The sequence below is a fragment of the Astatotilapia calliptera genome, chromosome 1, assembly GCF_964374335.1.
Source record: "Astatotilapia calliptera chromosome 1, fAstCal68.1, whole genome shotgun sequence".
In the NCBI taxonomy this organism is placed as follows: domain Eukaryota; kingdom Metazoa; phylum Chordata; class Actinopteri; order Cichliformes; family Cichlidae; genus Astatotilapia; species Astatotilapia calliptera.
In genome coordinates, this window is record NC_137422.1 from 28,200,257 (window position 1) to 28,220,081 (window position 19,825).

The 19,825-nt window shown below is 38.3% G+C and overlaps 2 protein-coding genes across 5 annotated transcripts; both read left to right on the plus strand.

Annotated features, from left to right (window-relative positions):
- Positions 1-1,384: 1,384 nt before the first annotated feature.
- On the plus strand, positions 1,385-10,199 carry LOC113024535 (uncharacterized). Of its 4 annotated transcripts, none has more exons than XM_080299693.1 (11): positions 1,385-1,522; positions 1,796-1,910; positions 2,000-2,064; positions 2,144-2,264; positions 3,105-3,253; positions 4,059-4,201; positions 4,286-4,448; positions 6,707-6,839; positions 6,948-7,026; positions 7,802-7,875; positions 7,967-10,199. In XM_080299693.1, exons 2-11 carry the CDS (start codon positions 1,897-1,899, stop codon positions 8,967-8,969), a joined length of 1,944 nt encoding a protein of 647 aa, XP_080155819.1. In that variant the 5' UTR covers positions 1,385-1,522; positions 1,796-1,896; the 3' UTR covers positions 8,970-10,199. The 4 variants fall into 4 exon arrangements, with proteins under 4 accessions (XP_080155819.1, XP_026027506.2, XP_080155825.1 ...); XM_026171721.2 differs by having other exon boundaries at positions 6,746-6,839; XM_080299699.1 differs by lacking the exon at positions 1,385-1,522 and having other exon boundaries at positions 1,777-1,910.
- Positions 10,200-11,018: 819 nt separating this feature from the next.
- Positions 11,019-17,897, plus strand: irf1a (interferon regulatory factor 1a). The gene is made up of 7 exons (XM_026171733.2): positions 11,019-11,110; positions 11,294-11,393; positions 15,409-15,588; positions 15,673-15,846; positions 15,938-15,990; positions 16,227-16,317; positions 16,933-17,897. The coding sequence occupies exons 1-7, from the start codon at positions 11,021-11,023 to the stop codon at positions 17,049-17,051; spliced, it is 807 nt and encodes a 268-aa protein (XP_026027518.1). The 5' UTR covers positions 11,019-11,020; the 3' UTR covers positions 17,052-17,897.
- Positions 17,898-19,825: the final 1,928 nt, after the last annotated feature.

The window sequence follows — 19,825 nt, forward strand, 5'->3', positions numbered from 1 at the left end:
ACACACACACCACACACACACCATACACACACACATACGCTCAAGAGTATAAATAAAGACCAGGGCAGTTCTCTCACTGGAGTCTCTTAGTGTGGAGACTGCCCTTGCTAGCAAGAACTTCTGTGTGTTTCTCTTCTCTGAGTCTTTACTGAAGAAGTGTTTTAGAACATTTTCCCTAACAGTAATGATGACAAATAACTAAGGCAAAAAATATTCAACACAGGAAGAATGAGAGGTGCAAGCAAAAAAAGTATGGGATTTCATGACACCAGCTGAAATCTATCAGTAATTAGAAAGCAATGCTCCCACTTAATACAAATTAAGTTTAGCTGGTTCAGTCCAAACATATAGTCTGTGAAAAGCTTTCTCATTAAACATGGTGAGCGCTCTCACAACCTTCGCAACCCTATTATTGCAAAACAAATGTACATAGCATACAAACAATGGTTACAGAAGAATTTCTAAACTACTGAAGGTTCCAGTAAACATTGTTGGGGCCATAATTCGGAAGTGGCGAGGACATCATTTCACCATAAACCAGCCATGGCCAAGTGGTCCCTGCAAGATTTCAGAGATCGAGTGAAATAAATTATCAAAAGATTTGTCAAAAAGCCAAAAGTCACTGGTGGAGAGCTACAGAAAGACCTGGAAGCAGGAAGTACAATGGTTTCAAAGAAAACTATAAGTAATGCACTCAACTGCCATGGCCTGTGTGCACATTCACCACACAAGACTATTGCTAAAGAAAAAGCATGTTGAAGCTTTTTCAAATTTTAAGGAACAAGATTTAGAGAAAAAAAAACGGCTGTGAAATACACTCGTGTATAATCTGGCCAGATGAGACGAAAATTTTACTTTTTGGATCCCCTACTACAAACATTGTTTGGAGGTCAAAAGGTACTGCATATCATGGTGTGAGGCTCTTTTTCAGAGCGTCACTGGCATTCTTCATATGACTGAAAGAAGGCTAAATAGAAAAATGTATGGAGACATTCTAGATAAAAATCTGCTGCCATGGACCAGGATGATGAAGATGAAATAAGGGGGGTCCTTTCAGCAAATACATTGATCCCAAATACACAGCCGAGGAAACTCTCAATGGGTTTCTGAAAAAGAAAATAAATCTGCTAGAATAGCCCAGCCAATCACCTGACCTGAATCCATCTTAAAATCAGTGGAAAGAAGAGAAGCTCAAAGTTCATCAAAGAGGCCCACAGAACTTCAGAATTTGAAGAGTGTTTGTGTGGAACAACGGGCCACACAAGACACCTCAAAGCTGTCATTACCAACAAAGTTGGTAATATTTTTGTTGAAGTATTAAATAGATTTCATTAAGCGTATTCAATACGGCTGTGTCAGATAATTCATTCCTCTGTGGGGCATAGGCCAACATGCTATTAGTCACTTTCACCTTTCACAATAAATGCTCTCAATGTGCTAACAGCTGAGAAAAGACACGAGACATGAGTAGAAACCACACAACACAGTACAGAGGGACATGTTAACGGGTGCCTGTGATGTGGTAGGAAAAATATCGATGCTTGCTTTAAATCTTCATATGTACATGTTTTATTTGTTATTTTTATTTTTTGTCGGGGGTGTTTGTTTTAATTTCAACCCAATTTCCTCACTCTACACAAACACTGGGATTTCAGTAGCTGTTTTAAGTCGACTCGCCGCACCCCGGCTACTGTTGTGGGCTTTATGCGCACGGTTCTGTCTTTCTAAAGAAATGTGAGTAGGACTGACTTCCCCTAATGTGGCGCAATATATCCTTCTATCGCTCCCATAACAGGAAGACTGTGAGACTCGGGCGTAAGCAGCGTTCGCGTACCCAGGATATAGACCGTAGCTGTGTATTTTCCATAGCAGAAAAATGCACTAACTCATCTTACAATGGATTCAAATAGGTAAACTGAATAACTTGGAGTTGTCTTTCTTACTGAATCCGTCATGTTTGTTGAAAGAAAATATCTCTCTTTCCCTTTTTCTTTTCCAGACGAGTCTGCAACAGGATCTCTGTTATCTTCCTTCTTTTAGGGCACATCGTGACTGTTCCCTTTGGTATGTAGCTCACAGTAAACGAATTAATTGTTGTGTGAAATCCTAAGGAGCCACAATTTATAATTTATGTTTCGTGCAGGAAATAATCAGACAACTAACTCCAGTCTTGACTGTACCAACGACTTTGACGAGCTGATGTTGTGTCAGCTGGAGCTACAAAACTGCACTGAGTACAGTTTGACTCTCCAGAGTGTAGACGGGTATGACTGAGATGGTTTTGTTTGGTTTTAGTCTAATTTTAATATTAACCTGATGACATTTAAACCAGCTGCGTCACTTTGAGTGGATCCTGCTTTTGTTAATAGCTCTGAACTGTCGACTTAGTGTGCGGAGCAGGGACTGTAACAGCGGGTTCTTTCGGCGGGTTTGTACTTGCTTTGACTTGACTCATTAAGTGGATGCATATTTGGACTGATATGCGGGAGTATTGTTGCTGGTTGTTTGTTGTGTCCCTGCTTGTTTTAGGGGTGCGACTGATCCTCACAGAAATGATCCTAACAAACTGAAAGTGAAGCATGTTATAATGCTGAACTAAAGTAAATAAAAGTAAATAAAATGATAAATATTAACATTCACGTGAAGAACATATATATTGTACTTCTTGTTAGTGGATTTTTGTATTTGTACACTTCCTTTGGCCGCTCCCTTATTGACATGGGGTCTCCGCAGCAATGTTATTGGAGCTTTGGTTTTGTTTTGTTTTTCTCGAGATTCGTAAGGGGTTGTCTCCTCCCAGAATAAAACACCACAATTTTTTTGTTTATTAGGCGAAGGTGTAAACCACCACACTATGGAGCCTAACTCTTCCATTTCAACTCCTCTTTTATCTAGTGATCATCTTGGGATTTCAGGGGGAATGCTTTCATTTTCCAGCCGTGATTTTGTGAGACTCAAACACTGGCTTTTGTAAGCTAGAGGAAATAAAAATGTGGGATGGAGCCACAATTTATAATTACATAAAAATGTAAGATTAGCTTAATCAGCATAAGATGTCATAAATATCATTTGTTTTAAACATTTTGTATTATTATTTCCCACAGTAAGAAGAATTGCTTTTTACAACAGTGTGGCACTGGACAATGTTGTTGCTCCTTTCGACTGATACTCGTGCTTGGAGAAACTCACACAGCAACTATCTGGAAAGATGGCAACGTCATGGAGTCAAAAGTTTTCAGTGTCACAGAGAGCAGTATGTTGACTTCTTTTAATTCAATTCAATTCAATTTTATTTATATAGCGCCAAATCACAACAAAAGTCGCCTCAAGGCGCTTCATAGATACAGAGAAAAACCCAACAATCATATGACCCCCTATGAGCAAGCACTTTGGCGACAGTGGGAAGGAAAAACTCCCTTTTAACAGGAAGAAACCTCCGGCAGAACCAGGTTCAGGGAGGGGCGGCCATCTGCTGCGACCGGTTGGGGTGAGAGAAGGAAGACAGGATAAAAGACATGCTGTGGAAGAGAAACAGAGGTTAATAACGGATATGATTCAATGCAGAGAGGTCTATTAACACATAGTGAGTGAGAAAGGTGACTGGAAAGGAAAAACTCAATGCATCATGGGAATCCCCCGGCAGCCTACGTCTATTGCAGCATAACTAAGGGAGGATTCAGGGTCACCTGGTCCAGCCCTAACTATATGCTTTAGCAAAAAGGAAAGTTTTAAGCCTAATCTTAAAAGTAGAGATAGTGTCTGTCTCCCGAATCCAAACTGGAAGCTGGTTCCACAGAAGAGGGGCCTGAAAACTGAAGGCTCTCCCTCCCATTCTACTTTTAAATACTCTAGGAACAACAAGTAGGCCTGCAGAGCGAGAGCGAAGTGCTCTAATAGGGTGATATGGTACTACAAGGTCCTTAAGATAAGATGGGGCCTGATTATTTAAGACCTTGTATGTGAGGACCTTTTAAATTACAGCCCATAACTCTGCATCTGCCAGAAAGACCGGGCGAACAAACATTCACTTTAATGCTCTTGTTTCTGTTTCTGTACAGTAAAACCAAAAACTCCAACAATCAAATCAGTCAATAAATCTGAAGGGAATTTTGAAGTCATGTGGACGTCAAACATGGAGGGATTTATAAACAATGAAATGACTGCTGTGGTGACTTACTATAAAAAAGGAGAAACAGAAAAGGTAGGAACAATGCCACAGTAACTATTTGTTCTGGAGATGTAAACATGGACAACTGTCAAACTCATTTTTGTTCCTCCATACTAGACATCTGGACCTTTCAAACCAGCCACAGTTGATGGACTAAATTACTATATAATAAAAGGTCAAGACCTGGATCCCAGTTCAGCATATGTGGTCAGCGTGAAAAGCTTCATAAGTCTGAGTGGCAAGTTCAGTGACAGTAGCGAAGAGTGGGAATTTCAAACTGGTAAGTATTGTCTTTTTTCAGTTTTAAATTCTGTATTTCTTAACTGTGTTAAGAGGCCCAAATTATATTTCTATTACACATTCAGCTGAAAAATAATGAGTTTTAATATTAACTCTCAAACTAACTTTCATGGAAGCCGCTGTCTCCAGAGAAAAGTGGAGATGAGCTCCTCAGATTGTAACATTAAAGCTGAACTACAATGTCCTGTATTCAAACATAAAAGATCCTTGAATATCTCAAAAGCAAAGCGATGCATACTTTGCTGTGAAGGTTCAGTTTGTTCATTTGAATTTTTCTCCAAAACAACCGAATTACTATGATGTCATGTCCTTCTATTTACGTTCCAGAGAGTGCACTCACATTTGTTATTTGCATTAGTGTTAATATGTACTTTCTCCAAACACTTTGAATAATGTGGTTATTGCGTTAAACTTCCTGACTTACAGTGGGGCAAAAAAGTATTTAGTCAGCCACCGATTGTGCAAGTTCCCCCACCTAAAATGATGACAGAGGTCAGTAATTTGCACCAGAGGTACACTTCAACTGTGAGAGACAGAATGTGAAAAAATAATCCATGAATCCACATGGTAGGATTTGTAACGAATTTATTCGTAAATCAGGGTGGAAAATAAGTATTTGGTCAATAACAAAAATACAACTCAATACTTTGTAACATAACCTTTGTTGGCAATAACAGAGGTCAAACGTTTACTATAGGTCTTTACCAGGTTTGCACACACAGTAGTTGGTATTTTGGCCCATTCCTCCATGCAGATCTTCTCGAGAGCAGTGATGTTTTGGGGCTGTCGCCGAGCAACACGGACTTCCAACTCCCGCCACAGATTTTCTATGGGGTTGAGGTCTGGAGACTGGCTAGGCCACTCCAGGACTTTCAAATGCTTCTTACGGAGCCACTCCTTTGTTGCCCGGGCGGTGTGTTTTGGATCATTGTCATGTTGGAAGACCCAGCCTCGTTTCATCTTCAAAGTTCTCACTGATGGAAGGAGGTTTTGGCTCAAAATCTCACGATACATGGCCCCATTCATTCTGTCCTTAACACGGATCAGTCGTCCTGGGTTAGGGTCCTGTCCCCTTGGCAGAAAAACAGCCCCATAGCATGATGTTTCCACCCCCATGCTTCACAGTAGGTATGGTGTTCTTGGGATGCAACTCAGTATTCTTCTTCCTCCAAACACGACGAGTTGAGTTTATACCAAAAAGTTCTACTTTGGTTTCATCTGACCACATGACATTCTCCCAATCCTCTGCTGTATCATCCATGTGCTCTCTGGCAAACTTCAGACGGGCCTGGACATGCACTGGCTTCAGCAGCGGAACACGTCTGGCACTGCGGGATTTGATTCCCTGCCGTTGTAGTGTGTTACTGATGGTGACCTTTGTTACTTTGGTCCCAGCTCTCTGCAGGTCATTCACCAGGTCCCCCCGTGTGGTTCTGGGATCTTTGCTCACCGTTCTCATGATCATTTTGACCCCACGGGATGAGATCTTGCGTGGAGCCCCAGATCGAGGGAGATTATCAGTGGTCTTGTATGTCTTCCATTTTCTGATGATTGCTCCCACAGTTGATTTTTTCACACCAAGCTGCTTGCCTATTGTAGATTCACTCTTCCCAGTCTGGTGCAGGTCTACAATACTTTTCCTGGTGTCCTTCGAAAGCTCTTTGGTCTTGGCCATGGCGGAGTTTGGAGTCTGACTGTTTGAGGCTGTGGACAGGTGTCTTTCATACAGATGATGAGTTCAAACAGGTGCCATTCATACAGGTAACGAGTGGGGGACAGAAAAGCTTCTTACAGAAGACGTTACAGGTCTGTGAGAGCCAGAGATTTTCCTTGTTTGAGGTGACCAAATACTTATTTTCCACCCTGATTTACGAATAAATTCTTTACAAATCCTACCATGTGAATTCATGGATTTTTTTTTTTTCACATTCTGTCTCTCACAGTTGAAGTGTACCTCTGGTGCAAATTACTGACCTCTGTCATCATTTTAAGTGGGGAAACTTGCACAATCGGTGGCTGACTAAATACTTTTTTGCCCCACTGTATGTCACAATACAAATTGAACCTGTTCTTCATTATCATTTTCATCCTCTCCCCTGTTTTCATTTTTGCTTGAATTGTTGGTCACAAAGGTTTTGTTTATGCTTTTGGAAATGACAAAGAATACAAAAGCTGATTCATACTTTTGTCTGTATACAGTAGTGTTTGCTCATAGTTGTGTATTTTCTGTACAAATAGAAAAAGCATTCAACTTTTTTCAAACGCCTACCTTCACAGCTCGCTCCCCACACTACCTGCTCGTGGTTATCATCATCTGCCTCAGTATTGCTGCCGTCATCTTAAGCGCTGTTATGTGTGGCTGTTATTTCAAGTAGGTTGTGCATATAAAAAGTTAGTTTTTTCTGCCAGTGCACATTTCTCCTAAATACTAGAGCTTTTTTATTTTTTGTTGATTTATTTTTTTAACATTTCCTTTTAGGTTTAAAATAAACTGGTGGGATGTAGTTACCAAACCTCCAAATCCAAGCTTTCTTAATATCTATCCAAACAAGGAACAGGTGAGACATATTTCACACTAGTTAAAAGCTTCTGACTTGATAGTAATAATTGTGGGAAATTTTTATTAATTTTTTTTCATTACTTCTTCATTAATAGCAATTCATTGGATTTATGTTCCGTCCTTAACCTCCTAAGACCTGAAGTCTTCCACGGCATGCATTTTTAATTTCTCTTTGATATTTGGGCATATTGGGACTCAATGAATGTAAAAACAAAGAATTACCAGATTTTGTTTTTTTTTTTTACCTTAAATCTGTTTTTAGGAAAAAAAATTTAGGAAAAATAAGAGCCACATATTCATTTAAAATTTTGATAGAACAGTAGCAGCATAATGTCCTTGTAAGTGGATATCAGGCCCTTGTAGAGCAAAATTGAGTATTTTGGTCTAAATAACCCAAAATGTGATGTCCACATATGTGGACGCCAGGTCCTAGGAGGTTAAATAGCAGTTTGGTTGGGACTGTTATACTCAGAAGAACAGTGTTATTTCCATCTGCAGTCATTTATATTCTTAGTATGGCTCTCTTCGCTGACTTCCTCACCCTTCCGTGTGTTTCATGAGCACAGATCAAACATGAATACATGGGCTGGAGGAGGTTTGCACCAATGGTAGGCAGGCTAAAACAACTTAATTAGTTCACTGAGTATAACATTTACTGACGGCGCCCTGCACCTTATATCGGATAGTACTTCTCACACAATCTGACAGGATTACAGCTGAGCTTGAATTTATGACCTGCGTCATGTTTAAGACTGCTAATCCCTTTTGTTTAGGTCTTAAAACCTGAGCCATCCATTACCTCCACTATCTGCATTGAGCCCCTTATACCAGATGACAGTAAACTGGGGTCAGTATTGGCTCTATTGATGCATCAGCATTACAAGATATTTTCTTGAGGATTTTTATCTGGCAGTTTCAGTAATTGTTTCTCTACTCAGGTCGAAGATGTCACTGACAGACACAAGCAGTGGAAGCCTTCAGCAAACCAGTGGGATCAGCACGGGCTCCTCCGATCTCAGTTATGCGAATGCCGAACCCCCTGAGACTATGAACGAAGAACCTCCTATCACTAAAGCTGTTCATGATGTGCTTTCTAAACTTTTCCTGAATATTAGCCCCATATCACCAGTGACCACCAGTCCCCTTACACAATTAATGAATATGCAAAAAAGCGATTTATGCTCAGCTCCCTACAGTCCGTGTAGTGTCCAAGCTAATGACACCAGTTCAGGATCATCTGTATTTGAAAATAAAACCTATTCCCTCCTAATCCCCGTCTCTGAACATCAGGCCATGACGGGCGACTTGGAGGCACAGGAGAAGGCTGAAATGCTTTGTGTCCCTGATTACCATCCCAGTAAGAGCGACATGGGAATTTGTCCTCATCAGCTGCTACCATCTTGTCAAGTTCCTGCTCAGCAGGATTCTGGTTCATTTCTAAGGCAACCAAACATGCCATATCAATCCTACAAAGCAGATTCTGGGACATTTTCATATGAAGAAGACACCAGCTTGTCCTCTGTCTCTAGTGGGACTAATGCATCTGATCCTTGTGAATTTTCATCCAGAGCTGAGGCAGAGTTTGAGAGCTCTGATGAGGTCATCAGTGGTAAACCAAAGCTAGGTGAAGAGGTCACAATTTGTGATGAAAATCCCTGTTATGGTTGTGTGCCTAAAGGGTCAAACAGCTTTCTTGCAATGGATGATGACTACCAGGCACTTCCAAGTCTGGAGAAACAACCTGATATTTTGCTTTTAGAGCAAGGAAATGGTGAGTACGAAAAATTATTCAAAAAGACTCCTCAAAGCATCTTAAGTGAAGTCTTTCCAGGTTTTATCCACAATGTCCAGGGCGGGCAGCTCCAAATACCTTTTCCCCCCTTAATGTCTGTTGACCACTCTGTGCCAATAATTACAGATGCTGGCTATCAAGCTGTGTAGCACTGTGACTGTGACCTATGGTTCATTCTTGAACTTGGATACGGTTTTAAAATTGTAACTCAAGAGCCAATTAGTGTCTGTTTTTTGCACTGCATGGGATCTTTACACTGTAAGTCCTGCTTTTACATATAAATGTATACATTTTCAATATAGAGCATCCACAGGTATTCATTCTGAAAACATTTCAACTGTAAATACTTTCTTTCTGAAGTTTTTGATTGAAAATTGTGAAGTGTCCATGAAACTTCCACATAAAATGACTGATATCAGATATCAACCAGTATGCGCCTGTAGCCTTAATATTTTCAGTATTTGTTTTCTACAAAGGGATAGGCAAAACAGCTCCTATCACATCATTTATCTACATTCCACATCTGATATTGAACAAAGTGAATTTTCTTTCTTCTTTTTGTTCAGTTTGGTTTGTGTTGCCGTTTGTTTTTAAATGTCATTCTGCATTTCTTTTTGAAGACAGATTCCTTAAATGCATAAAGGCTGAGATGACTAAGCTGTATCAAATCTGTCTAAAATGTCAACTCAGTAATCCCCTTGAGCCATTTTAGAGTTTTCATTTAAATCTCAGTTTAAAAGAATAGAAAAGAGAGACAATTTGCCCATTAAGTCTAAACCTTTTAAGTAGGAATTACATTGGAAATGGCTGCACTCTCTGACTAAAACAAGCCGCAACACTTATCTGCCCTTCAGGGCTGCTGTTCAGAGTTATGAAATTACTTCCTCATTGCTCTTCTTTGGAACTGTTGATCTGTTTCCACAGAAGCACACGTCATCGCCTTCAGCATGTTGTAGTTGTCAAAATAAAAACATAGTTACTTTTTAATATATGCAACTGAAAGAAACAACTTTATTCTGTATTTGGGTGATGTGAATCTTAATAATTTTCTGTTGTATAAAAAAGTTCAAATAAATGTGAATACTTCTGAGTTGTGTTTCCTTCAACGAGACAAACAGGTTTGAATGATCCACAACAAGCTTTGTCCGCTGTGTGCTTTGGTACACCAATGAAATTTGGTAATGCATTTTTGAGATTATATCTTATACATAATTGAATTGACCATAATGCAAAATACAATTCAAAAGTATATACCTTAAGTAGGATACATGTTATTTGCTTTTTGGATCCCCATGTAGTAAATATGTGTACTTAAACATGACAGTGGACTAATGTAAACTAGTGTTTATGTGCTACTTAAAATAAAGACATCAAGCATTTATGGTGAGTGAAAGTCACTATATTCTATACTACATAGTGCATATATGTGTGTGTGTGTGTGTGTGTGTTCTGTATCCTGTTGCTTCTGTGTGTATGTATATGTGTGTGGCTATGCTCAGTATTAGTGGTGGGCGCATAGGTTTAAAAGAAATGTTCACGCTTAACTGAACTGTACTGAACATGTACACTAAAAAGTCGAGGCCCTGTTGCAACATGTAAGGGAACGTCACCATTACTACACCATTGCTTGTGCTTCCACCTTGTGGTCTTAACATGAATAGATGCTATCTAGTAACTGTGCTGTGACTTAATAAAGCCAAAATAAAAAATATACTGACACTGACTTTCTGCAGCAGCTGACATATACAAAAATTCACATATCATGCAAACATAATATATATTTACCTTTTCCCCCATGTTTATACAAGTTATTTTAAATTAACTGTAAACAACTGGTTAATAAACCAGCTTTTCTGTCTATATTCAACTATTGGAAAAGGATTAAAACACCTGTACAAGCAGCTTTACAACTCTCCTCCCACCTATAACCGCACTATTCCAATTCAACTCCACTTGAAGCAAATAACATGCAGTATACAATATTTTCTGTAACAGGAAGAGCCTGTGTGGTAGACTATTGGAGGAGGAGCAGGATCGTGTTAACTGTGAGTCTTCTGATTGGAAGAACCAGCCAGGTAGGAAGGGTGTCCCAGCATAACCTCCGATTTAATCTGAGCTCCTAAGAAATTTTCTGTTATTGCTGAAACTCCTGCTTTTGTACTGACCACCTTTTCCACTCACCTGAAGCACAGACTGGAGCATGCAACAACAAGGCCGGCTCAGGCTGAGGCCGTGGCTGGAGGAACAGATTCAGTCTGGGAGGTATCCAGGAGTCAGCTGGCTGGACCAGGTAGATCACCTTCTTCTTACCACCATATCTACATACACCTACACACATATACAAATACAACTGGGGTTTGGAAAGTTTCCTATAGTTAAAATCACAGTAGGTAAACATAATAAGGCATTTATTCTTAAATAATCCTGGGAATAATACAACAAATCACAGTTTGTTTTCTTTTTCATTCAACAGTCAGCACGAATCTTCCAGATCCCATGGAAACATGCCGCTCGCCATGGTTGGAGTATTGAGCGAGATGCTACCCTTTTCCGGAGCTGGGCCATGCATACAGGTAAGAGCAAAACACTGACACTATGTGATTTGTTTCATCTGATTGTTTCTCGGCTCAATTCAGACTGTTTTATCATCCATCTGTTGTACTGATCGCTCTTACTGATCAGAACAAAGTTCTTATGCTACATTTTTTTCACTGCACGCTCGTGTTTCAATACAGAGCAACAAGAACTACAAACAGAAACCACAGGAACATCCCACAAATAACTACCAAAATCAATCCCTGGGACAGAATCTCAGCGCTTTATTGATATTAGCGTTGAACTATAAAGATATTTATTTGTTTTTACAGTAAATAGTAATAAAAATTATTACAAGTCTGATCAGGGATCTGTTAGGGAGCTGATATGCTCCCCTAAAAATATACATCTAACAAAAAGATCAGGATAATTACTTTATTCGCAAAAACAAAAACAACAAAGTCATGGGAATGTTCAACACGGAATGTATTTTTTTAGGGTTACATACTTTAGAGAACAGATACAAAGTTTCTAAATGCTATTTAAATTGCATTGCAATCATTGTTTTAACGACCCTGATGAGATTTGCCTATAGACCGGTTTCTTCTGTTCTAGAAGTGTTTCCAGTGAAGAGCTCCACGGTTGTGTTGCTCAGTCTTTCTAGATCTACCACATTCCTGTTTACTTTCCAGCTAAGTGATGAGAGCTTGACGGCAACTTCAAATAAAACAAGCCTTATCCAATCAAACATAGACATGGTCTCTTTAAGGGTAAATAGTTGGCACTACAAGCTGTTGCAATGACGTTAGGGATGTCAGTTCAGTTCATGTAAGTCCCTTCTGACGCTCTCCAGTTCCAAACTGAAGCATTCTAATACATGTTATCTTCCCAGATCATTTAACTGATATCTTCTCATGAGTAGTCTGATAACCTTCTTCTAGTAATTTAATACATAACATTGAGTAATTTTCCTCACTCCTTTTAGTGGATCACACAGTTTTCACAATTCACAGAATATAAAACATATATTTTTCATAGTCTTCTATCCCCACATTATTGTTTTGGTCAATGCACAGAGAAGCATAAGTGCATGTGCGCATGTGTTAAACATGTTTCCGTCTTGGGAAAGTTGCGATTTATGACTGCATCTGCATCATGGGAAAGCTCCAGTTCACTTGCTGTGAATGCTCAAAGCGATCGAATTGCTGTCAAAGTACAACATTAAGGCTTAAAAAAAACAAGCTCTAAAAAAGAGACAAAACATATTCATGAACTGTCTGTGTAAAAACACGGTGTGAAATAAATACTAAATTGATTTGAACACAAACCATAAAAAGCTACATGGAGTTAATGTCTTAAATAAAAAAAGGTCTTTGACATGAGACTTGTGGAAACCTTGATGAATGGGAGGTTTCAGTGGCCGCTGCATGTGCCCCTTTAATTCCTGTTAGCCCTTGTCTGCTGTAAGTGATCCATAGTGGATCTTAAAGCTCCGGTGATTTTATTACTTTAACAGTTCTTTTCAGAAGGCTGGCTGAGAGCCAAGTTAAACTGTTGTGCTAAATTTGAGAAAGGCGACCATAGACTGGATGAAGTCACCTGACAGCAGGGTTAATGATGAATGATGTTAACGATTCACCATTAAGCCTGGTCTGGCACCAGGTGATGGAGAATCTTGGTAACACTTCATGATAGGGCCCGCGATTAAGGGTTTAGTTCTTTTGTAATTAAATGGAATTTCGAATGCTTAAACATGGGTACACTAGAATAAAGAGGTAACAGATCAAGGTTTTACAAACAAAGAAACAATTTTACTGTGAGTACATTTAAGTACTGCATAAGTATCTTAATTATTTTGTAACTTTAGAGAGGAAAAAATGTATTTCCCCCCATCTTACACTTTTTGGGAGTGTCTTGCCTATCTTGCCTAACTTAAAGTTATTTTACAAAAAAGGAGATTTAAATGCTTGTAAGGGATAACAGTCCTTTTCGCATTTCTATTGGTAAAATAAAGAAGCATTTGAAAAACAGACCATCCATGCACATCAACACAATGAATATTAAATAAAGATGTAGCAAAAATAAGGATGTAAAAATCTTCTTTTTCTATGACTATCTTTAAGTATTTGTAGGTAAATATAATTAAAATGTAATCTTAAATAAAATACATTGAAATTCCAATCCAAACAGGGGACCTACACCCTTAGTGGCATGTTGTGGTACAAACATGTGTTAAATGTGTGTAATAACACAATTTCGGAAAGCAGAACTAGGGAACAAGTCAAACATTATGCATACACTGGTTCTGATTTGATTACTTGTTGTTTTTATTGACAGTTGGGCTAGTGTCATTACAAAGAGTTGAAACCAAAGGCTGTGATTTTCAAACTAATCAGTCAACCACTAACTAGTCTCTGAAGATTACCGTGTGGTCCTTTCCTTGGTACTACTTTAAGGCTTCAGGAATTTTGCAGTGCTTACGTTGATATGTGCTTTGTATTACTTCTTGTTCCCTTTATTCACTTTAATGAGAGGAAACCAAAAAGGGCATAGTGACATAGGTACACTGGTCAAACTACATCAGAATTTCCCTTTAAAAACCTTGTTTTGCTGGCCACAGCTGTGTTTTTCTTCCCCATTTTTACTATACAAAAAGTACTTTATTCAGCAATCACATAAATAGAGATTGTTACAGTACACATAAAGTCTATCTATGTACTGACAAGTGACTGAACAGGTTCAGGCAGAAGCAATGCTTATATATGCCTGGCTTACATTTGTTTCACTATAGCTAACCTACCCTAGAAAAGGAAAAGAAAACAACAAATACAAAATAATTCACTCATAACACTAAAAAATATCTTCGTAAATCATTCTTTTGAAACCCAAAAATTAATTGCAGGATTAGTTCACATTTTTACCCCAACAAGATAAATATAATTTTTTATTATTTCTAGCTTTTTGTACAGTGAAAATATAAATACCTCTCAAATCTTAGACTAAAAAATAATTGTACACAGTCTGAGATGGACTTTGATTTTACGCAACTTTTTAAAGAACCAAATCGTGAAAGCCCATGCTGTGAGATTTTAGAAACAGTGGATTGGTGGGACCACAGTAACTTGGCTTGTTAATAATTAGTATCTAAAGGTACATTTAAAGGTTGATCCCCACAGTTCCACACAATAAAAAAAAATGTTTGAGCATAATGGAGCAATTGCCTATATCGGTTATTGCAGGGCCTTATAGTTTACATCCACTGTTTTATACAAAATTGGTAGCATTTTTTTTCTTTATTGCAGTCAGTGTGTTTCCACGTTCTTTTGTCTTCAATCAGAAACCAAGAAACTGCTACATGTACTACAATTTCTGTATCAGACTTGTAGTTCATTTTCCTTGTACTTCCTGTTGATTTACAAAATTTAATAAATTGAGTTTCCTTAATTATAAGACACATCTGACTATATTTTAAGGACTTCACACATTCCAAATTGTGATATTACTGTTAAGTATGTTAATAGGTGCAGCCACACCTTTAACTCTATTTAACAGTATAAAGAGTTTGGCTGTAGCTGCCTTCCATTGTTTTCTGGACTATTTTTCAGCCTCTATAATTACGCACACCCATGAGTATGATTATCTCTAGTAAATCACAAGGAAGGTGTGCCCTAAAGCGTATTCTGTTTTGTTGTCACTCTAACTGGGACCATGATTTTTAAAACAAATATTATGCTGTAACAAAGAAGCTGTGACACTTATAACTGAGGCCATCCATAGCCTAGTAAGGAGGATGTTTACTGAAGTCACTTGTGAAATGAGTAGGATCAGTTTCTCATTGACTTCTTTTCGATTTGGCTACTTGCAACCGGATGAGTTGCCCCCTGTTGGCCATTAGAAATATTGCAGGTTTAGAAGACGTGCTTTTGCTGTGTGCAGCTTTTAAATAAAGTCTGTATTTAAAACTATACACACCGCAGACTTCCCTAGCTACACACACCTGACCACAGTCTTTTTCTGACTTTATCATTAACCTTTCTGTATATGCTTCTTTAGGACGGTACCATCCAGGCAAAGATAAGCCAGATCCAAAGACATGGAAAGCAAATTTCCGCTGTGCCTTGAATTCTCTGCCTGACATCTGTGAGCTGCGAGAGCACAGCAAAAAGAGAGGCAGTAATGCCTACAGAGTCTACAGGATGCTGCCCAGCTCACAAACACAGAAACGCAGAAGAGGTAAGATACAGACTTAAAGTGTATTTCCCAACTTTACCTGCAAACACTGGCCTCATGTTTCAGTCCTACTCTCTCTCCTCTCAGGGCTGCGGTTATTCGACCGATCCAGAGAAAGACAGACCAGTTTAGGTGAATGCACATCTAATGACATGCACAACACACAGATTTGGCAACCCACAACAACAAGGCCCATTACAGACATACCACAGAAGGTGGAAGCTGTTGCAGAGAACACATTTACCAGCATTCAAAGACAGGGTGAGATGCTTTGTCTTTAAAGTGCTCTGTTGGTGTTTTGGATGTAAGAGACACTTTGAAAAGATTGATGATGGTTCTTGTTGGTATGCAGGGATGTGGGACGCCAAACCAGTGGACCAGGAACAGAGTGAGGCCGTCTTTAAGGTACTATATCTTAAATATGCTAACTAATCAAATGCAAACCAACAGTCTTGGTATTCTTGCAAAAACATGTGGGTTTTCCTCAGGAAACGAAAAATAATTGCTATGTAATTGAACTACATCATATTTGACTTAACCGAGATCAGTTTCCTGGGAATTTCTTTTTGCTGCAGTTTTGATTCTGTATGTGCTGCTCTGTATATCTGTTTGACTAACTTTCAGTGTTTTGTTTCCTGCAGCTGATGGATCACTTAAACAACACTGAGCTCTGGAACCAGACCGGGGAGCAGAGAGGATGGAGAACACACAATCTCTGGAACCACTGGCACTGTATGACGCTTATTTTATTTCTGCAAAGTATTATTAGTCAATAGTTAAATGAAATGGTTATGAAAAAACATAACCCTTCTACTTCACGGTACTAAACTGCAGTACAGCATTTTACTGTATGTGGATTTAATGTAAACATTTCCAATTATATTCAGTTTTATTCATATAGCGCCAAATCACAGCAACAGTTAAGGCGCTTTGTATTGTAAGGTAAACCCCCTAGAATAATACAGAGAAGACAGAGAAATGCACTGTGGAAGAGAGTCAGAGATTGATAATAACTAATGATTAAATTAAATTACATCCTGAAATGTTTTAATTTTACTCGGATAGAGTAAATGTAAACATGAACAGGAAGTGTGTTGTACTATATATTTTTGTATAAATATGGATTTTGGGGTGAGTAACACTGAGGGAAAGACTATGAGAATAACAAACAAACAAACACAGCTCTATTAGGTAGATGAACGTTAAGCCTGACAGATCAAATTCAATATATTATGTGTACATGTAACAATCTGTAAAAGTGGGATAAAATTAAATGTATTAAAGGTGTGACAACAGCCATGATTGTTGCCATGACTGTGTGTTTATGTGCTGTTTTATGCTTCTCAGGTCCTGGAGATGATAACTCATATCCTCTGCACTCAGAGAACTGCAGCGATCTATTTGGTCCAAACTACATCAAGGAACTTTCCGACTGGTCCACACATCAGCAACCACTGATGCCATAGCTGTGCACCCAAGAACTCCATCTACCTTCTCTTTGTGTTTACTTTGTGTGTTTTTTCTTTTAAGCTTTCTTGCTAACCTTCATCCGTTTCCCTCTTATTGTTTTTCTGATAAGCTAATTGCAGGAAATAGGAGAAATGCGAGAGGGCAGGGAACATTGCTCTGTCATCCTCTCTGCTGAGCATGCTGGGATGAAGATCCAGTTCCAAGCCAAGCTTTACCTCTGTCAACATTACTTATGTTTAGATTTAGTGCCTAACACTCACAGAAATGACCCCAAGCTCGCAGATCTCATTTCATCGCAGTGCAGGATCAGTTTCTGTTCGCCCGTTTCAGTGAGCTTGACTGGATGTTTAGCCAGTAAATGAAGAGCAAAGAATAAACAAAGAACAAAGAATAACAATTTGTAGGTTTGTGTTTGTGAGTGGAGTTCAAATCTCACTTTACCTGCATTCACAGAAAGCTGACCCAATCTACAATACGGTGTATTCTATATCCTTGTCCATTTGTAATATGTGTGCGACTTCTACATTTGTAAATTAATTTTACCTTTTGAAAAAAAACTTTCCAACATGAAATACAAGTTTGTTTGTTTTTTGTATCTTTTTTAAGGCTATAGATTGTTCAGTGTGTTTTGTGTGTTTTAGTGAATAATACCCATGTTGTTTTTTGTGTATATTATTTGTTTATATATTACATTATATATATAAATAAACCTGCTTTTACAAAATACACAAATTACACAAGGGCATGAACTTGTCAGGATTCTTGACATCCTGTGTGTATATAAAAATGAATGCAAAAAATACTGAATTTTAGTGTGTGATTAAAAAGCTGCCAAGTTTCTACTTTTTGATTTTTTTTTTTTCCACATTTATTGCACGTTGTTTACATCCTGAAATATGTGAGGAGTATGATAACTCATTGTGATTGACAAGCATCCAAAACCCAATCCTGTGATGAATAACAAGGAACAGATGTTACATTTCTATTTTTTAAAACATCTGCTTCACCTCATTCCTTGTTGTGTTAGGAGATATGAAACCATGTAACCAATGAATACAGCTTGAATCTTCTGATCTTATCTCGAAGTTGTATTCTTGAGCACAGCTTTTAAAGTTGTAGCTTTAAATCTTGATTAAAGCTTTAAATCTTTAATCTTGAACACAGCTTCACATGTTGGAATTACTAAGCCAATATGCCATTTGTAAGAAAACGGGAGCTACTGTGCATTAATTCAACATAAAAACTAAAATTTCTGAAAACAGAGTTATCTAATTGCTATAACTGGCTAAAACCTAAAAACTTCAAACATGTGCTTTTAACAAATACATTAGTGTTTTTAATTGACACGTCTTTTTAACAGAAGACATTCGGGTCTATCACAGCAGAACAAGCAGAGTGCAAATAACACTTCACAAGAGTGCAATAAAAATACCAGATGTTGATAAAGTGAATCTGCTATCAAGGATTACTATTAGAGACATTGTAGTTATTTATGGGTTGCCACAGCAGATCATCTACCTTCTTCACAGTCTATCCCTTACATCCTCTTCTGCCACATCAAACCTCTGCATGTCGACCTGTGCTGTTTCTGTGGATCTTCTCTTTGATTCTTTTTTGTACATACTTGTTAGATCCTTTGCCTATTGTATCTAATATAAACCTTGACTTTCTAACTTTAGCTCCAAACCAAGGTCTCCCTCTGATGTGCTTATTTCTAATCTTGCCAATTCCCTTTTTCCAGTTCGGGATCACAGAGGGATGGAGTCTATCCTAGTTATCGTGGGACCAAATGTGTCATACACTTTGGACAGATTACACATGGAGACAGAATCATCACCTCTCACATTCAATTAACCCAACAAGAATGCCTTGGGACTGCTGGTGTAAGGTGCATGCAGGTGGAGAGAGAACATGCAAAGTCGGTACAGGCAGGCCTCAGCCAGCCAGCAGTTTTAGACTGAGAATCTTTAGCTGTGAGTGCTAACCACTGCATCACATATAAAAGTTGATAATTGTTTTAAATATTTATGTATAAATATTTTAAAAATTGGGTAGTTTAACAGTTAGAACATTTAATAGAGCATTCTCTGGCTCATTTTGTCTAAACGGTGAAATACCTTTGGGCAACATATTGAACCCTGAGATGCCCTTGATGTATTCATCACAGTGCAAGTCTGCCTGTCAGTGTTAAACAAAGCGATAAGAAATAGATAAAAGTGCTACATAAATGTGTGCGCAATTGCGTGAATGAGACTTTGAGCGCTCAAAATTAGTTGCTATCAGTATCATGCAAGCATCGGGAAATGTCAGCCACTAATTGCCCAACTTTTGTTAATAAGGTTCCTCTTTGCAGCATTCAACACTCAAATGTATTAACAATCTAAAAGTATATCCAAGTATGCTCCACGGGCAGTATTTCATTCTGGGGTGAGAACTCTTACTGTAAAATTCTACTAGATTTATATAAAGTAAAATTTTGTATTGTATTAAAAATGTATCGTCTTTGTTACACTGATGCTTTCACTGCTTTCCTCTTAAAAATGAAAAGATGGAATACACATTTGGTGAAACATCAACGTATAACATTTATTGGCTTATTCTGAAAATGCAATAAAGGAAAGATGATTTTCCCTTTAAAGTGAGAACTACACATTAGGCAGATTCTGAGGGTGGGCGGGGTGGGGGATTTTGCCAACTACACCTTTCTTGTAATATTATACAGAAATATATGAATCTGAGAAAGCGTGGAGCCATCACTTTTATACATCAT

Excerpts from the sequence above, each read along its gene's own strand:
- LOC113024535 (XM_080299693.1), top strand. Across the intron at positions 3,254-4,058 it reads TTTCAGTGTCACAGAGAGCA|TAAAACCAAAAACTCCAACA; the intron begins GTATGTTGACTT and ends GTTTCTGTACAG. Across the intron at positions 4,202-4,285 it reads AAAAAGGAGAAACAGAAAAG|ACATCTGGACCTTTCAAACC; the intron begins GTAGGAACAATG and ends CCTCCATACTAG.
- irf1a (XM_026171733.2), top strand. The coding sequence starts at position 11,021 with ATGCAACAACAAGGCCGGCTCAGGCTGAGGCCGTGGCTGGAGGAACAG. Across the intron at positions 15,589-15,672 it reads AACACAGAAACGCAGAAGAG|GGCTGCGGTTATTCGACCGA; the intron begins GTAAGATACAGA and ends CTCTCCTCTCAG. Across the intron at positions 16,318-16,932 it reads TCTCTGGAACCACTGGCACT|GTCCTGGAGATGATAACTCA; the intron begins GTATGACGCTTA and ends TATGCTTCTCAG.